The sequence below is a fragment of the Panicum hallii genome, chromosome 6 (assembly GCF_002211085.1).
Source record: "Panicum hallii strain FIL2 chromosome 6, PHallii_v3.1, whole genome shotgun sequence".
Classification (NCBI taxonomy): domain Eukaryota; kingdom Viridiplantae; phylum Streptophyta; class Magnoliopsida; order Poales; family Poaceae; genus Panicum; species Panicum hallii.
In genome coordinates this window covers 38,880,533-38,896,344 of record NC_038047.1, presented here as the reverse complement: position 1 = coordinate 38,896,344, position 15,812 = coordinate 38,880,533, and the positions used below count along the sequence as shown (strand labels likewise).

At 46.9% G+C, this 15,812-nt stretch overlaps 2 protein-coding genes across 2 annotated transcripts; one reads left to right on the top strand and one right to left on the bottom strand.

Moving 5' to 3' along the window:
• The first annotated feature begins 3,852 nt into the window (after positions 1–3,852).
• On the top strand, positions 3,853–7,574 carry LOC112896359 (receptor like protein 22-like). The gene has a single exon (XM_025964301.1). The coding sequence runs from the start codon at positions 3,860–3,862 to the stop codon at positions 7,517–7,519; it is 3,660 nt and encodes a 1,219-aa protein (XP_025820086.1). The 5' UTR covers positions 3,853–3,859; the 3' UTR covers positions 7,520–7,574.
• Positions 7,575–10,379: 2,805 nt separating this feature from the next.
• Positions 10,380–11,736, bottom strand: LOC112896362 (tetraspanin-8-like). The gene has a single exon (XM_025964303.1). It carries the CDS (start codon positions 11,509–11,511, stop codon positions 10,675–10,677), a length of 837 nt encoding a protein of 278 aa, XP_025820088.1. The 5' UTR covers positions 11,512–11,736; the 3' UTR covers positions 10,380–10,674.
• Positions 11,737–15,812: the final 4,076 nt, after the last annotated feature.

Genomic DNA, 15,812 nt, shown 5'->3' with positions numbered 1-15,812 from the left:
GAGGGTAAGAGGTTAAGTTTGACTCCGGGCCGCTGCAGCGATGGAATGGCTTAGCTGAGCCGCGGATTGGACCCTAACCGGCCTGAACCGAACAACAAATCCGTGTTAGGTCGAAATTCAATCCAGGCCATGTCAATCCGGCCGGAACAGTCAAGATTTCGGGCCGTTCCGGGCCAAGAGGAACAGGCCTAAGGGGGAAAAGGCTTGCTCAGTCATTCTTTGACCTCTAGTTAAGGCTCAAGGCTAATCGAGAGTTCAAGTGGGGCAAAACGTGGTAATATTGCTTCTAGACATGCGATTAACTTCTAGACAGTTAGGTTTTTCTCAATGATCGGCCCGACAAATAAATATTCGCCTCATACCAAAACGTAAAATATGGTGGTCTAACGCGCCTTTTTCTGTCAAACATTGACACCATGTATGCTTTGGCGTGGTTTTAGCCTACAAGTAGCCGTCTTCGTCACGCTCACGCGGAGTGTGATTTTGATCCAATTGCACAATAGCATGTTGACTTGACTTATTGCTTTGCACGATGAATTTCCTAGGTGAACTCGTGCTGCCAATGTTTCGTTACAAAAGCCATACAGCACCAAACTATTTGTTCCATATGGTGGAAAAACAAATTACTCGTCACAGAAAAAGTACGGTTCAATTCAGCAAAAGACTGTATCCGTGATAAATCATCGTGTAGAAAATTCAACTTGGTTCTTAAGTACGGTGCAAGTGGTGGTAACGGATCAAGATTATATTACTCCTTTCATAATTCAACTTGGTTCCTGTGTAACTCAAAATTGTATAAAATAAAAGTCCAGCTCTTTTTTAGCCCTGGCCTTAAATTCTTTGCGCTAAATTTTTAGACCCTTTATCACCGTATATATATTTATAGAAAAGTTAAATTTATAAATAAGGTGTGCTAAACATTTTTTTCCCTTTCGCGAGGATTTGTGTATCCAAATTTTTTGATGAACAAAACATTTCGATCCTTGTAGTGGATGGTTCGGTCGCCGCAAGACCTGCAAGTTGTCAGTGTCATGCTTTTGGTAACCCCAAAATTTCATAAAGTTGAGCGCTGCTAGGCTAGTAGATATGGAAATGTATGTCAGTGTTCCGTGTGGAACAGGGTAGAGAAATCTCTGGAGAATTATTAAGGGGGTGTTTGGTTTCCTACCTAACTTGCCACAGTCTGCCACACCTAAAGTTGGGCAGGTTTGACCAACTTAGGTACCTGTTTGGTGTGCAGCCACAGTTGTGGCAAAATTCTTCCACTGTTATTTTGGTCTCACTTGTCAATGACTTATAAAAGTGTGGCAAGATGCTCTTAGGCATAGCAAAGTGTGGCGAAAAATTCGAGCGACTAACTTTAGGCAAGTGTGGCAAGAAAAGTTATGGCAACTTATGGCATATTGGTCATGAAACCAAACAGCCCCCTAATTCGGTGATGTCTACTAGGAGAAAGTTGCTGCCACACTGTAGCCACGGCACAGTTTTGGTCCATAAGTTGGACGTTGCCATCTCCCCGCTAGACCGGCGATGTAATTTTGTTTTGGTTTTGAATCAAAACCCTTAACGTGCATAGCACGGTTTTGGATCTTATATAGTTATTATATGGCACGGACAATATATATTTTTTGGAAAATATTGTTATCCATCGGCAATGTTTGGTTAGAAGCCGTTCATTACCAAATTATTTGTGCCACTATTTAAATGCCGGTACATTACTGGGGGGAAAAAATCCAGCTCAATCATTGTTTGAACTTCAGTCAAGGCTCAAGACATTGAGAGTTCAAGTGGGGCAAAACGCGGTATTGTTGCTTTCTAACTTTGACACTGTGATTAACTTCAAGGCTCATTACTAATTGAGAGTTCAAGTAGCCAGTTAGGTTTTCCTCAATCATCGGTCCATACGGTGGAAAAACAAATCTCTCGCCACATAAAAAAGTATGGCTAAATTCATCGAGAGACTGTCACTACTACAGATCCCCTCATTCAATTTTTTTATATTTATCCCGGATGGATTTGGACTCAGGACTAATAAAGATATTAGTCCCAGAAACAACTGCTAGGAGCCATAGGAGGGGGGAGGAGCCTTTAGTCCCGGTTAGAGGCACCAATCCGGACTAAAAATCTCTCTTTAGAGGCACCAACCGAGACTAATGGCTCCGCGCACTATTTGTCCCGGTTGGAGCCTCCAACCGGGGCTAAAATCAGCATATTAGTTCCGGATGGAGGACAGAACCGGTACTAAAAGTTGAGCTGCATTTTTCCCTTTTCGACGAACACATCAGAACATCTACTTATCTCTCTCATCTCTCATCTCTCGATCTCTCGTCCTCTCCTCTCTCGCCCCCTTATCCTCTTCCCTCTCCACTCCCTCTTCCATCCCTTTTCTTCCTTAGCGTCTAGTGAAGCCACCAGGAGCAGCGGAGCATGGAGGGGCCCAGCCAAGGGCGCCGCAGCCGTCCGGAGCTGCGGCTAGCGGCGGCGCCGCGAGGCCGCGGCAAGCCGCACCCGCAGCGCACGGCAGCGTGCAATGTCTGTAGCTGGCGGCGGAGGCGCGGGCCGCAGCGCCCGCAACGCCCGGCGTGCGCAGCGCGCGCAACTGGCAGTATCGGCGGCGCGGGGCTCGGGCGAGTCGTGGCGAGCGGTGACGCCGACCGCGTCTAGCGGCGGCATGTAGGGTCCACGTCTGGAAGCGGTGGTGGGAGCCCACGGCGAGCGGCGCCTGCAGCACACGGCGCGCAGCGCCCGCAACTAGCGGCATTGGCGGCGCGGGGCCCGGGCGAGCCGCGGCAAGCGGCGCCTACGGCAGCGTGGGACACGGGCGAGCCGCGTCGAGCGGCGCCAGGAGCGTGGGGCCGTGGTGAGCTGCGCCTGCAGCGCACGGCCCAGCGGGTCGGGCCCGCAGCGAGAGGCGGCGGCGCTCGCGCTCGCAGTGCGCGGCCGGCGGGGCGTGAAGCTTTTTTTATTTTTTTCCGTGTTTGGTCCCTATTTTTGCCACTCACCGGGATAAAAGGTTTTTCAAGTTCCGGTTGCTATAACCGGGACTAAAGGTCGGAACCTTTAGTCTCGGACAGCGGTTCCGGTTGGGAAACCGGAACCATCGTGGGTTCCGAACCAGTACTATTGAGCTATTCTGTAGCGGTGTGTAACCGCGACAAATCATCATGTAGGGCATTGCCAAAAAATGCAGAGCCCGCAGCCAGTAGCCCAGTAGTGTGACAGCATATCCATGTATGAATATAGTTCTGGAAAAGTTGAATTCATACAACTAAGTGTTTCTTTTCCATTTGCGAAGATTGGTGTCATCAGTGTTCCGTGTGGAATAGTCCTGGAAAAGTTGAATTCATACAAAAAGTTGACCGCTGCTGAGCTAGTAGAGATGGAAATGCATGTCATCAGTGTTCCGTGTGGAATAGGGTAGAGACAAGTCTCTGGAGAATTATTGTAGCATGCGAGACCTTTCTCTGTCATTGACATGTCAGTGTTCCGTTTCGCGATTTCTCCACTCATGCTTACTATCTTGTTGGCCATAGTACTAGATCATACTTGTACCAAACTTCATTTCTAATTTCCTACTATACTATGATGACAACCATCATATATTGCGGTGAAAATTACACTCATCGTAGTAAAGAATAATTAGAAAAAATGAGAGCATCTTTCTAACTATATATTTATTTACTTTTTCGAAGACTTGCTCCCTCACCGTCGACTCGAAGTCTTGGTCCTCGCCTATGTCATCCATCTACAGCCTATTAAAGGTTGCTTTCTAACGTAGCCCTCGCACTGTCATTCACAATACATTATATATATAAGCACCGAGCACCTTCTCTGCTCAAGCCACCACTAGCATCAAACCATGGTTTGCTTGCATCATTTTCCCAGCTACCTTCTCCTGGTCATCGTCATCCTCGCTACCAGCGGGGGTGGATGCCACCAAGATCAAAGTGCTGCCCTGCTACGCCTCAGAGCTAGCTTCCGCTTCCCAGATACAGACTCAAATTGTCCCTGGTTTTCATTCGACGGAAGAACTCTTTTGCCGTGGAAGGTAGATACCAGCTGCTGCACCTGGGATGGTGTAACATGCGACGGCACGTCGGGCCATGTCACTGCTCTCGACCTGTCCCGTCTCTGCATCTCGGGTAATCTCAGCTCATCAGACATCTTTGAACTTACCTCCCTTCGCTCCCTTAGCCTTGCTTTCAACAACTTTGATGCAAATCCATGGCCAAACCGCGGATTTGAGCAGCTCACAGAACTCAAGTACCTTGACCTCTCGTATTCTGGTTTGTCTGGTGCTTTGCCCGTCGAGAACGGACAACTTTCCAATTTGGTTGCTCTAGACCTCTCTGGTCTTGATCTTAAAAATTTGAGCCTCCTCCATACCTTGATTGACAGCCTTGGCAATCTCCAGGAACTACAACTTGAAGAGGTAATCATTTCGGCCAGTCCCACCGATTTGGCACATGCCTCTTCTACAAATACAACGTCAGGTCTCAAAGAGCTAAGCATTGGGTGGTGCACGATCACCGGTGGCCGTTTTGATACTGATCTTGCTAATCTCTTATTTCATTCCAAGTTTGCCAATTTAGTCACGCTATACCTCTCAGGCTTTGATCTTAAAAATTTGAGCCTCCATACCTTAATTAGCAGCCTTGGCAATCTCCAAGAACTATATCTTGAAGAGGTAAACATTTGGTGGGTCAGTCCAAGCGATTTGGCACATGCCTCTTCTAACAATACGACGTCAAGTCTCAAAGAGCTAAGCATGTGGCAGTGCACGATCAAAGGCGGCCATTTTGATACTGTTCTTACTATGCTCGCGAATTTAGAGATGCTATACCTCTACGGCTTTGATCTTAAAAATTTGAGCCTTCATACCTTAATTAGCAGACTTGGCAATCTCCAAGAACTACATCTTGAAGAGATAATCATTTCGGCCAATCCCACCGATTTGGCACATGCCTCTTCTACCAATACAACATCAGGTATCAAAAAGCTGACCATGCTTGGGTGCACGATCACTAGCGGCCGTTTAGATACTGTTCTTAGTAAGCTCCCATTTCTTTCCACGCTGATCCTTGATGGCACAAATATCAGTGGCCCTACTCCTGTGCCAGAACATTTTGCAGATTTCTCATCGCTGGCAGTTCTTAGTCTTGACAGTTGTGGGTTGACAGGGACCTTCCCATCTTGGATATTTCGTATTAAAAGCTTAATGTCTCTGGATGTATCGGGGAATGAGAATCTATGTGGAGAGTTGCCAGAGTTCATACAAGGTAGCGCTTTGCAGGTTTTGAGGCTTAGTGGAACCAAGTTTTCAGGAAAAATACCAGAGTCTATCGGCAGCCTCCGAAATCTGACTGAATTGGACCTATCTAATTGCCTGCTCTATGGTCCCATCCCGTCCTTTTCTCAGTGGCCAATGATTTCGTGGGTTGACTTGTCAGGTAACAACCTAACTGGTTCATTACCTTCAGATGGCTACCTTTCTCTACACAACCTAACCAGAATTACTCTTAGTAACAACTCGATAAGTGGTGCGATACCTGCATCTCTGTTTTCTCACCCTTCTTTGGAGTATCTAGATCTCTCGCAAAACAATTTCACAGGAAATTTTCTATTGTATCCCAATATATCTTCTAGTTTGACAAAGATCGATGTTAGTTTTAACAAACTAGAAGGACCTCTCCCAAAACTGTTGTCAAAATTTGTAGGACTAGAATGGCTCGATCTTTCATCAAATAATCTCACTGGAACTGTGGACCTAAGCTTCATAAAAAATTACAGGACGCTCTACTATCTATCATTATCTTATAATAAGTTGTCTGTTGTAGTTGAAGATGGTAATCACTCCTACGCAGAACATCCAATTATTTGGGAGCATTTGGGGTTGGCATCATGTAACCTATCATATGTACCTAAATTCTTGATGCACCAGATAAGCATTACTGATTTAGACCTCTCAAGCAACAATATTGGTGGGCACATACCTGATTGGATATGGGGAATTGGATCTTTAGCTCTTAACCTCTCTCATAATTCATTTACCAGCGTTAATACAAATCTATCGAATGCATTAGTTAGTGATTTTGATCTCCATTCCAACAAGATTGAGGGGGCTCTCCCACTACCCCCATGGGGAACTTACCGAGCGGACTACTCCAATAACCATTTCAATTCTTCTATCATGCCTGAGTTTTGGTCACGCATTAGCTCTGCTACATCCCTGTCATTGGCAAACAACAGCCTTATTGGAGAAGTTTCCCATTTGATCTGCAGTGCAACTAATATTGAAGTTCTAGACCTTTCTTTTAACAGCTTCAGCGGATTAATACCACCCTGTTTGTTGAAACACAACGAGGGTCTTGAGATACTGAATCTAAGAGGTAACAATTTCCATGGACCCTTGCCTCAAGACATCATCAATGAATGTGCCCTTCAAATAATAGATCTCAACGGCAACAAGTTGGAAGGAAAATTGCCGGTGTCTATGATCAACTGTCAAATGCTACAAGTCCTGGACCTCGGGAACAACCGGATAGTGGATACGTATCCAGAGTGGCTAGGAGTTCTGCCTTTGTTGAAAGTGCTTGTTCTGAAGTCAAACATGTTTCATGGTCCCATTGATTATGAGATGAACAAACAGACGAATCCTTTCTTCCTAAAGCTGCAGGTTCTGGACCTCTCTTCAAATTATTTTAACGGTAGCATACCTACACGGTTCCTCAAGCAGTTCAAGGCTATGATGGTGATTTCTCCAGGAGCTCCCAGCATGTATGTTGAAATTATTCCAAAATCATTAAATTCATCTTCAGGTTACAGGGAATCGGTCACAGTCTCCCTCAAGGGGCAAGAAACAACACTGGTACAGATACTTTCAGTCTTCACGTACATCGATCTCTCCAACAACAATTTCATGGGTGTCATCCCCAACGCGATCTGCGACCTGAAGTTTCTCAAGCAGCTCAACCTGTCCAGAAACTCCTTCACCGGCGAGATCCCTCCCAGCATCGCGAACATGATGCAGCTGGAGTCACTTGACCTCTCCTATAACCAGCTCTTCGGGGAGATCCCACCCGCAATGGCGGCGATGTCATTCCTCGAGGTGCTCAACCTCTCCTACAACCACCTGTCAGGGATGATACCGCAGTCCAGCCAGTTCTTGACGTTCCCAAACACCTCATTTCTAGGGAACGACAGGCTTTGTGGGAAGCCGCTGGCACGGCTGTGTGAGACGAACCACGCACCGTCAGCTGCTGCTACACCGGGCTCTTCAAAAGAGCTGAACTGGGAATTTTTGTCAGTTGAGGTAGGGGTCGTTTCGGGTTTGGCCATTGTGGTTGCGACCATGCTGCTATGGGGTAACGGGAGGGGCTGGGTGTACTGGCACGTCGACAAGTTTTGGCTGCAGGTTCTGCAGCCATGGATCTGTCGCCGTCGACGCCGAAAATGGATTTCATGTATGGTAGTGTGTGTATGGCTTAGTGATGTGTGTAAGAATATGAGCGAGCACTAGCCGTGCTTTTGCTGGACATCATTGAAGTACGTATATTTCAAATTTGGTGAATAAATTTACGTGGTGTTGCTGTATGTTTAGATACTACTTTTTTTTTCCAAAGAAGAAATTCAGTTGGGGATCTCATCTGAAACTTTCATATCTACTAATATACTATACAATGTTTATTTGATTTGATTTATTAGGGAACGAAACTCTGGTTTGCCAGGAAAAAGAACGGTAATATAAAACTAAAACTGCTGAAATGTTAACAAAGCTTACCTTTCGAACTTACTACATGAAAAACCGGATTGTCACTGATCAACATCAAATGCTCGTCATCCATTTTTCTCATTCAAATAAAACTTATACACTTCAGGAAATTGAAGATTTATTGGGTTTCTTAAAAGATGCTGGCGTTTGGAGCTCCCTCCGGACTTCCCGCGACGCGTGGCGCCCCACGCGAGCTCTCCAGCTCCGAGCGCTGCAACTGCAAGTCTAAAAGACTGCAGCCAATAGGAGCTGCACACTCCCCTTCAAAAAGAAAATAGAAAATGCATGCTTCTTTTTTATATGCAAGAACCGTACAACTGTACAACGCTAGAGTGCTTAATACAGTGGAATAAGACACACAACGATGTTCCACTCATCAGCACCGAGATGGTCTGCTGTGTGGAATTCATGCTCGTTTTTTTTTCAAAATACAGTAAAGACGCAGATGTTTATATACAACGCACACTCACTCCAAAAATACATGTACGTAACTCTACCATATAAGCATCTCCGAATTACTGAACCGGAAGTCTACACAGGCGCCTCGCTGTCGACGGGCATGTCGCGTACCACTGAAAGAATAGCGCCAGTTAAATATTGGAATAATCCAGAAAAATAGGAGAACTCATGTCAAGTCTACGATATCAAATCCGGATAAGCAGGTTCCGCCACAAGAAACCTTATCAGCTGAGCTACACTCACTTCACGGAATCAGTGTGCGTTGTGCTTCAGAGGACTCATGACGCGGCTGGGCCCCCTCGCTCGGCTTTGTTGCTGCTCGGACGTAGACGATTTGCCTTGTTGCCGTGTGTATCTGGTTCAACTTAATATTTATAATGTATCATTTGTTATTCTTAAAAAAATATATGAATTTATGCCCCTTACCAGCAGGTTAGATAACATATTAATGAAAGAAAATACCAACGCATCATTTCAATATTGTACGACAAATTTTGAGTTACTAATATGTTTTTTCTTATACACGCAAGAAGTAAAAAATATGTGATTAGACCTGCTCTTGATGTATTTAGTCAACTTGAAAAAAAACTTACAGCTAATTTAGGCATGGTGCAGTAGTCTGCCTGTGATAACCACACGAGTAGCTGAGTTGTAGAACCTTAATTGCTTGTTTTGAGCGTATTTTGTCATACGTCATTGTTGTTGCTTTCAATACAAATGCATCTGATGATTCTACAAACAAGACAAAGAAATATATTATAAAGAAAAGTTAGGTCCACTAACATTCTATTTTTTTTGTTTTTGTTAATTGTGTAACAGAAATAATATAAACTTTTATATGTACTTATAGGTCTCGCTCATCTTCTAGCAAAAAAAACTGCCAGGAAGGTAATGGCGAAGATGATGATGATAATAATAGTGCAGACGCCTATATTAAAATTAGGTAATTTCTTGCACCGTCTTTACTCATTAGTTTGTACACATATTCTAATGTTTTGGACGAGATCTGGATAACAGGTCTTTTGCATGTGCTAATTATATAGAACCAAGTGACATGATTCATATAGTTTTTTTTCTTTACAGCCCAAGCGAGGATGCATATATAGCTAGAAGGGGAGGTCTTATCCTGGTCTTTTTTTTAGTTTGATTATCGCATCCATTTTGTATGTACCCGTTTCAATCATCCTTTTATGTGTCTGGTGTGAAGTCTGATGATCTTAAAAAAACTAGACCGATACATACTTTTTCCTTTTTTTAGGAATACATGTGTTTGTTGAGCTCATGGCTATAAACAGATTCACTATTCTCCTCATTTGGATCAGTATAGCTAAATTATTTGGTAACTATAAATTCTGATCATAAGATATAAACATGTAACCTATAACTATACATAATCTTGCTGGTTGTATTACCATACTTCCAAAATATGCTGTTATTTTATTATAGATATTTCTATACCCAATAATAGAATTGTGATAGGGCACGAGCGCGTTTAATGTTCTAGTTGACGAATAGCTCTATATACAATAATTAAAAATTAAAAATTTTAAAAAAGGAAAATTAAAAATTGTTTACAACAGAGAGAGGAAGAGAGGAAGGGAAAGAAGAGCTCATCCTATACGATCTAGACATGTTTCTATCAAAGGGAAGCAACTCCATTCAGCTCGGTGCATAAAGCAAGGCAAAATATTTAGTTACTTTTCTTCGTTTTTAGCTTTGTTCTTTTCCTCTTCTGTATAGCTACTTTTTTATTTTAATAAATTCCAGTAGCGGCGTGCCCCTCCTGTTTCTCTCAAAAAAAAGGCAAAGTATTTAGTTTCAACCAGCAAATTCTTCCGCCTATTTAATAAATGAATGGCACAACTGGGCTGGCCAATGGACTTTAGCTACTCAATGGGCTGATTTGAGTGGATTTGTTGGGCTGCATCAAAATTTAGAGATGATCTAGATGGCAGTTGTATAGCCCGAGACACGAGATACGGCCCAAGTGCCCTCAGTAGCAGCTTAATTGTGTCCAAAAACAATGTTTCTAACAATGTAGCGAATGATTTCTATAGGATATGCTAATCCCCTATGACATACAACGGTCTGATGTCTGATATCTTCCAGCCCCACTGTTGCAAGGTTCAAACATATTCAAACAGAGAAGTGATTCAGGGGGAGAATGGCATAAGAGTTGCTATTGGCCGAATTGTTCCGCTCCAAACAGGGTTCTGGAGAGCCATTCCCGTCTAGAAGGCTGACCAGCTATAAGGAAGGCTGATTATTTGCATGAACAAAGCGGAAAAGGAAATTAAGAAATCCAGATCCTACCACTGAGACACTGATCACACAGACAGCAAGTGCTATAGCACAACTATACAAGCTACAAATGCTAAGCTAAACTAATCATTGGAGACCTACAGGCTGCTGCAGTAGCAGCAACTGATGATTCTCCAGTTGGATTAGGCGTCTCCGGCGCGTCTCCATCCGCCGCGGCTGCTGTGGTAGGCGAAGTTGTCCCGGCGGCTGTTCCTGAAGGCGCAGCAGCTGAGGGCGCAGACGACGACGATGAAGGCGAGGAAGACGGCGTTGATGACGGCGGCGCGCTTCCAGTCCCGCCTGAGCTCGCCCTCCACGCCGGCCTTGCACGACCGGCACCCGTAGCAGAGCTTGTCGTCGTCGTTGTCCCACCTGGCGCAGTCCGGGTCGGCCGGCGGCGCGGGGCCCCTCCCGGCGGGCCTGGTCCACTCCCCGCCCCCCGCGTACGTGAAGTTGCAGCTCGCGGGCGGCCTGCAGCACCCGAACTCGACCGGCGAGAGGCCGCGGCCCAGCGCCCCCGCCGCCGCCTTCTTGCTCTTGCCGCCGTCCTTCTCGAGGCGCTTGCAGACGCCGGCGACGGCGAGGCAGCTCCGGACCGGGGCCCAGCTCCTGCTGCCCTCGACGTGGCGCCGCAGCCAGGCGGAGTAGTCCCCGCCCCCGCCCCCCGCCCCGGCGCCCCTGCTGGTGACGGCGAAGGCGAAGGCGGTGAAGCAGAGCAGCGCGGCGACGAGCGCGAGCATGGCGAGGAGGTAGAGCCAGATCAGCCAGGTGGCGCGGCAGCAGGCGCCGGCGAGCCCCGCGAGGGAGACGGCCGCGAGCGCGGCGCCCAGCGCGACGGTCGGGGTGGAGAGGAAGTGGTCGCACCCGGTGCCGTCGGCGCGGGACCGCAGCCAGACGCCCGCGGCGAGCACGGGGACCGAGAGCAGCAGCGTCACCGCGTTCAGCGCGACGATCACGTTGTTGCTCATCCGGATCGCCATGGGGGAGGGGAAGGTTTCTCGTGGCCCGCGCGGTGTGGTCTGCCAGGTGGGCGGCCGCACGCGTACGTATTTGTAGGGGGTGGCCTGGACTCTGGTGCCGTGGCGGGCGCGCGAGCGAGCTGCCGTGCTGCTGGAGTGGGGAGCTCAGGCTGCTCAGCTGACTTGACCTCGCCGCGGCGGCGGCGGCACGGGGAAGGTTCCTCTGCGTTTAAACCGTTTGGAGACAGCGGAAACCGTGTGGTCCGTGCGACGGGCAGAGCCGCGGGGGCATGCCGCGGCTCGGCGCTTGGGCAGGGCCCGCGTCTCGCCACGGCGGCACGCGCGATCCGGACGGGCGGCGGCGGCGCATCGCTTGGATGGTCCACCCCTGTGGGTGGGCGGGTGGGTGGTTTTTGGTCTGCCGGGACCAGGAGTCGCAGGAGCGAGGGAGCTCGAGGAGGCCTCGCAACTTGGGAGCGGACGTGCTCCTCCGCGCTTGCTCCACGGACGTGGACTAGGCGGTCTCCGAGCCTGGCCGCTTCTGGTAACGCGACGTGGGTTGGGCTGGGACGGGACGCACGTAGACGTCGCGACGGCCCCTCGTAAATGGGAGGGCGATGCGCGGGTGGACTGTTCCTCACGCGCCACGGTCCTACACGCGGCTACTGCAGAGGAGACTCATCCCGGTGGTTCTCCTCCCCGCACAGCGCGGGCCAATCGCCTACTCCACAGCTGCCGACAGTTCGCAGCAAGCACCACAGGTTCTGAACAGAGCCGCGGATGACGCGGCGTGGTTGACTTGTTCTGGATCGTCGATGTAGTCAACCCCGTTTGACATTTACTCCTAGCTTGTAGCTTTGGAGGCTTGGACTCGATCCTTAAAAAGTAATTGGCGTAGATCCTCGTTGAAATTTTCGTTATCCATGCACGGCTGCCGGGCTGCGGCGGATGATAGCTTGTGTCAGCGGATGCGTCACGATTGCTTGGTTACCAACTGAAGTGATATATTTTCAATGATAATTTTTTTTGTCTTGTAAGTCGTAATAACTCGATTCTTTTGTTGAGTGTAAGGCTGGAAACGAGCCGAGCCGAGCCGGTGCAGCTCGGTGGTTGAGCGAGCCAAGCCAGGCTCGGCTCGGTAATTTTTTGAGCTCGCTGAGTAGGCTCGGCTCGGCTCGAACTAGCCGAGCCAACGCAATAATCAGACATTCAATAAATTTGCATGCATATGCTTCCTGTATACATATTATGAACATTTGATTGATGTGTGGATTTTTTCATTAAATATTTGAAAGTGTATACATATTAATAAGTCATGTACTAATCATGTCATCGAATTTGATTAAAAAAGCCCACAGATCAATCAATCATGGACCATTAGTCCATCACGGCATCACTCATTTAGTCCTTTGAAGAATATATATGATAAAATAAATAGCAGTAGTTCTCACATGGTCACACAGAACACAGAGAGTAACATGTAACTTCATGACTTACTCAACTAGACAAGGTGCCGCTATGGGCCGCCTTGGGCCATACCGGGCCGAGCTCGCAAGCCAGAGCGAGCTGCTCGGCTCGGCTCGTTGCTCCAGCGAGATAAAGTACCTCGCATGGCTCGGCTCGCCCCAGGCTCGCGAGCCACTCGGAGCCGAGACGAGCTGCTTCGAGCTCGAGCCGGCTCGCGAGCTCCGAGCTATTTTTCCAGCTCTAGTTGAGTGAGTGGGTCTGACAGGAAACAGAACGAGGAAAGACCCGGAAACTATAACAACTTGAGGACTAAGATGCCTCAATTCTGGGAATTTCTAATTAGCGAGTGCGCGCCAGCGGAACTCCCAGCGATCGATAAGACAACTCCAGATTTTCCTTTCTCGGAAAGTTTTATTTTCCACTACTTTTTATTTTCAAGAAGTTATAAACTTATATATACAAGTTTGACGTACAAACTTTTTCATACATCTTTTAAGCGAAAATATTGCTAAAAGTTTTTTGCAAACAACTTTTATGCATACTTTATACGTATAATTTCTTGTGAGAATTTTTTATCACGAATTCAAATGAGTTGTCATGCTCACAACGAGAAAATTGAAGACAACGCTATACTAATTTATTCAACAAAGTTAGGCACCAACTTTGTTATATACTCCCTCCTTTCTTATTAGATGTCGTATTTGGCTTCGGTGCACAGACCAAGAAGACTACTCCCTCATGAGTTAATCATTCTTGATAAACGCTCTCTCCGATTAATGACGCATCGGTTTCCCCGCGCATGCAAGCTGCACAGCAATGCAAACCAATTACGTTTATTTATGCCAGGCTGTCACCAGCATGGCATGGCCAAGGCGGGCCAATCGGGACGTGCATGCAGCAGCACCCTTTAATTCCACGTCTCTTCCATCAAAGCACCTGAGAGACCAGATAGAACCACGACATCCTTCTCTGACGTTCAGAAAATCTAAATACAACTTCTAATAAAAACAGAGGGAGTAGCAAAAATTTAAAAGAATAAAAAACGCTGAGCCACGCACAGTCACCGAGCCCGAGCTGCCTCCGACGGCCGCGCGCATCAAAAAAAAAAAAAAGGCGCGCACAAAGTGCAGAGCCCGTACTGACACGATGGCAGTGTAACCCGCACAGGATGCAGCAACGCGCCTCAAGGTGTGACAGCCCTTAAATTTCATGCGGCCGGAGCCCTCCGTACACGGCGGCAGACAGCGCAAGCAGTGACGTGACGGCGGCGGCGCTGGCCGTGGCCGCGGCGAGCCTCCGCGCCGCGACCAGGCCAGGGTTGGCCGCCACGGCGAGCTCGAGGTAGACCAGGGCCACGGCGAGGAAGTAGGTGGTGGCCACGAGGAGGAGGAGCAGGGGCGCAGCGGCGGCGGCGCTCGCATGGACGTCGCCACACGGGAGTGCGGTGGTGGTGTGGCCCGCGTGTCCGGCCGCCCAGTAGAGCGCCGCGCCGAAGGCGCAGGCGAGGTGGGCGGCGGCAGCTAGAGCACGGGACGCCATTGGAGCCGAGGAGAGGAAGAGCAGGGTTAGTTCACAGCCGGAGGTAATAGTCAGCTAGGTGAGCGGCGCGCATTGCTTATTTATACGGACGGGACAGTTGAATGTGTTGCCCTGGTATGCCAATGTTGGCGCGGAACGTACAGGGCAAGTCAACAAGATGCTTGTTCGTGTAATAATATCTTATTAGACAATAAAATCATTTATGGGTGCTTGATGATGTGGCTGCTTCTGAGATTAAGAGTTAGTGGTCTTCCATTTGCCTCTGGGGCGTCACCTGTCCCTTTACCGCCACCGCCTGGGACGGTTTGTTTTCCCTTTAAACTAGTGTACTATATTACTCCATTTTTATATTTGTATAAGATTTCTATCATTTCGTTAGAACAAACATTTACCAACGGTTTCTCTACTGCTCCCTCCGTTCCAGAAATGATGAAATTCTATCTCAATTCTGACTAAATATAAAAAATAATATTATCTATAATGTTAAGTAATTATAATTAGATTCATCATGAAATATATTTTCGCAATATACCTATTTAGAATCATAAGTGTTGATAATATTTTCTATAAACTTAGTTAAAGAAGTTTGACTCAATCAAAATCTAGAATTGCATTCTTTTTGGGTAGTAATATATATATTTGCGTTATACAAACTTGATGCCAGAAGATTCATATTCGAATGCTTTTATGATTACAATTTTACATTAGATGAGAAATTATTGAAGTAATTTTTGGTCAAATACTAACAAAATGCATCTTGTAAAAAAAACAGAGCATGTATTATCAAAAGGAAAATGCGAGGACCATACAACCAATACAATACGACACCAGCTTAGTTATACTACTGTGATAAACTACTTAGTATACTAAGCATATACAATACGACACCAGCTTATTTATACTACTTAGTATACTACTGTGACAAAAGCAGAGCATCTTGATAAACTAATTAACTGTCCAAGACAAAAGAAATAAATTTGTCCCGTACAATACGACATCTACTGTAGGCAGGACAAAAGGGTCTACTGTGAGTCGCGTGTACCTACAGCTGTTTCTTGAGAAAACAACTAGAAAACTAATAAGACAAAAGGGCCGGGACTACCTTGACATGGACGAATTATTTCACTAAAGTAAATCAACCGAGCTGTTTCACTGTTGTTTGCATCCTTAATTTCTATTACGCGTCTGCATTAAGGTCTGTAGATCGACCTCCAGCATCGTCGTACACAAAATACAATAATGACGTTCGTGCTGTCTGACTTCAGGTGCAAGCTTCGCCACGGCTGATCCACGTTACATGAAAGTGACCTACTGTT

What these genes read in the sequence shown, in the direction of transcription:
- LOC112896359 (XM_025964301.1), top strand. Translation starts at nt 3,860, where the DNA reads ATGGTTTGCTTGCATCATTTTCCCAGCTACCTTCTCCTGGTCATCGTC.
- LOC112896362 (XM_025964303.1), bottom strand. Translation starts at nt 11,511, where the DNA reads ATGGCGATCCGGATGAGCAACAACGTGATCGTCGCGCTGAACGCGGTG.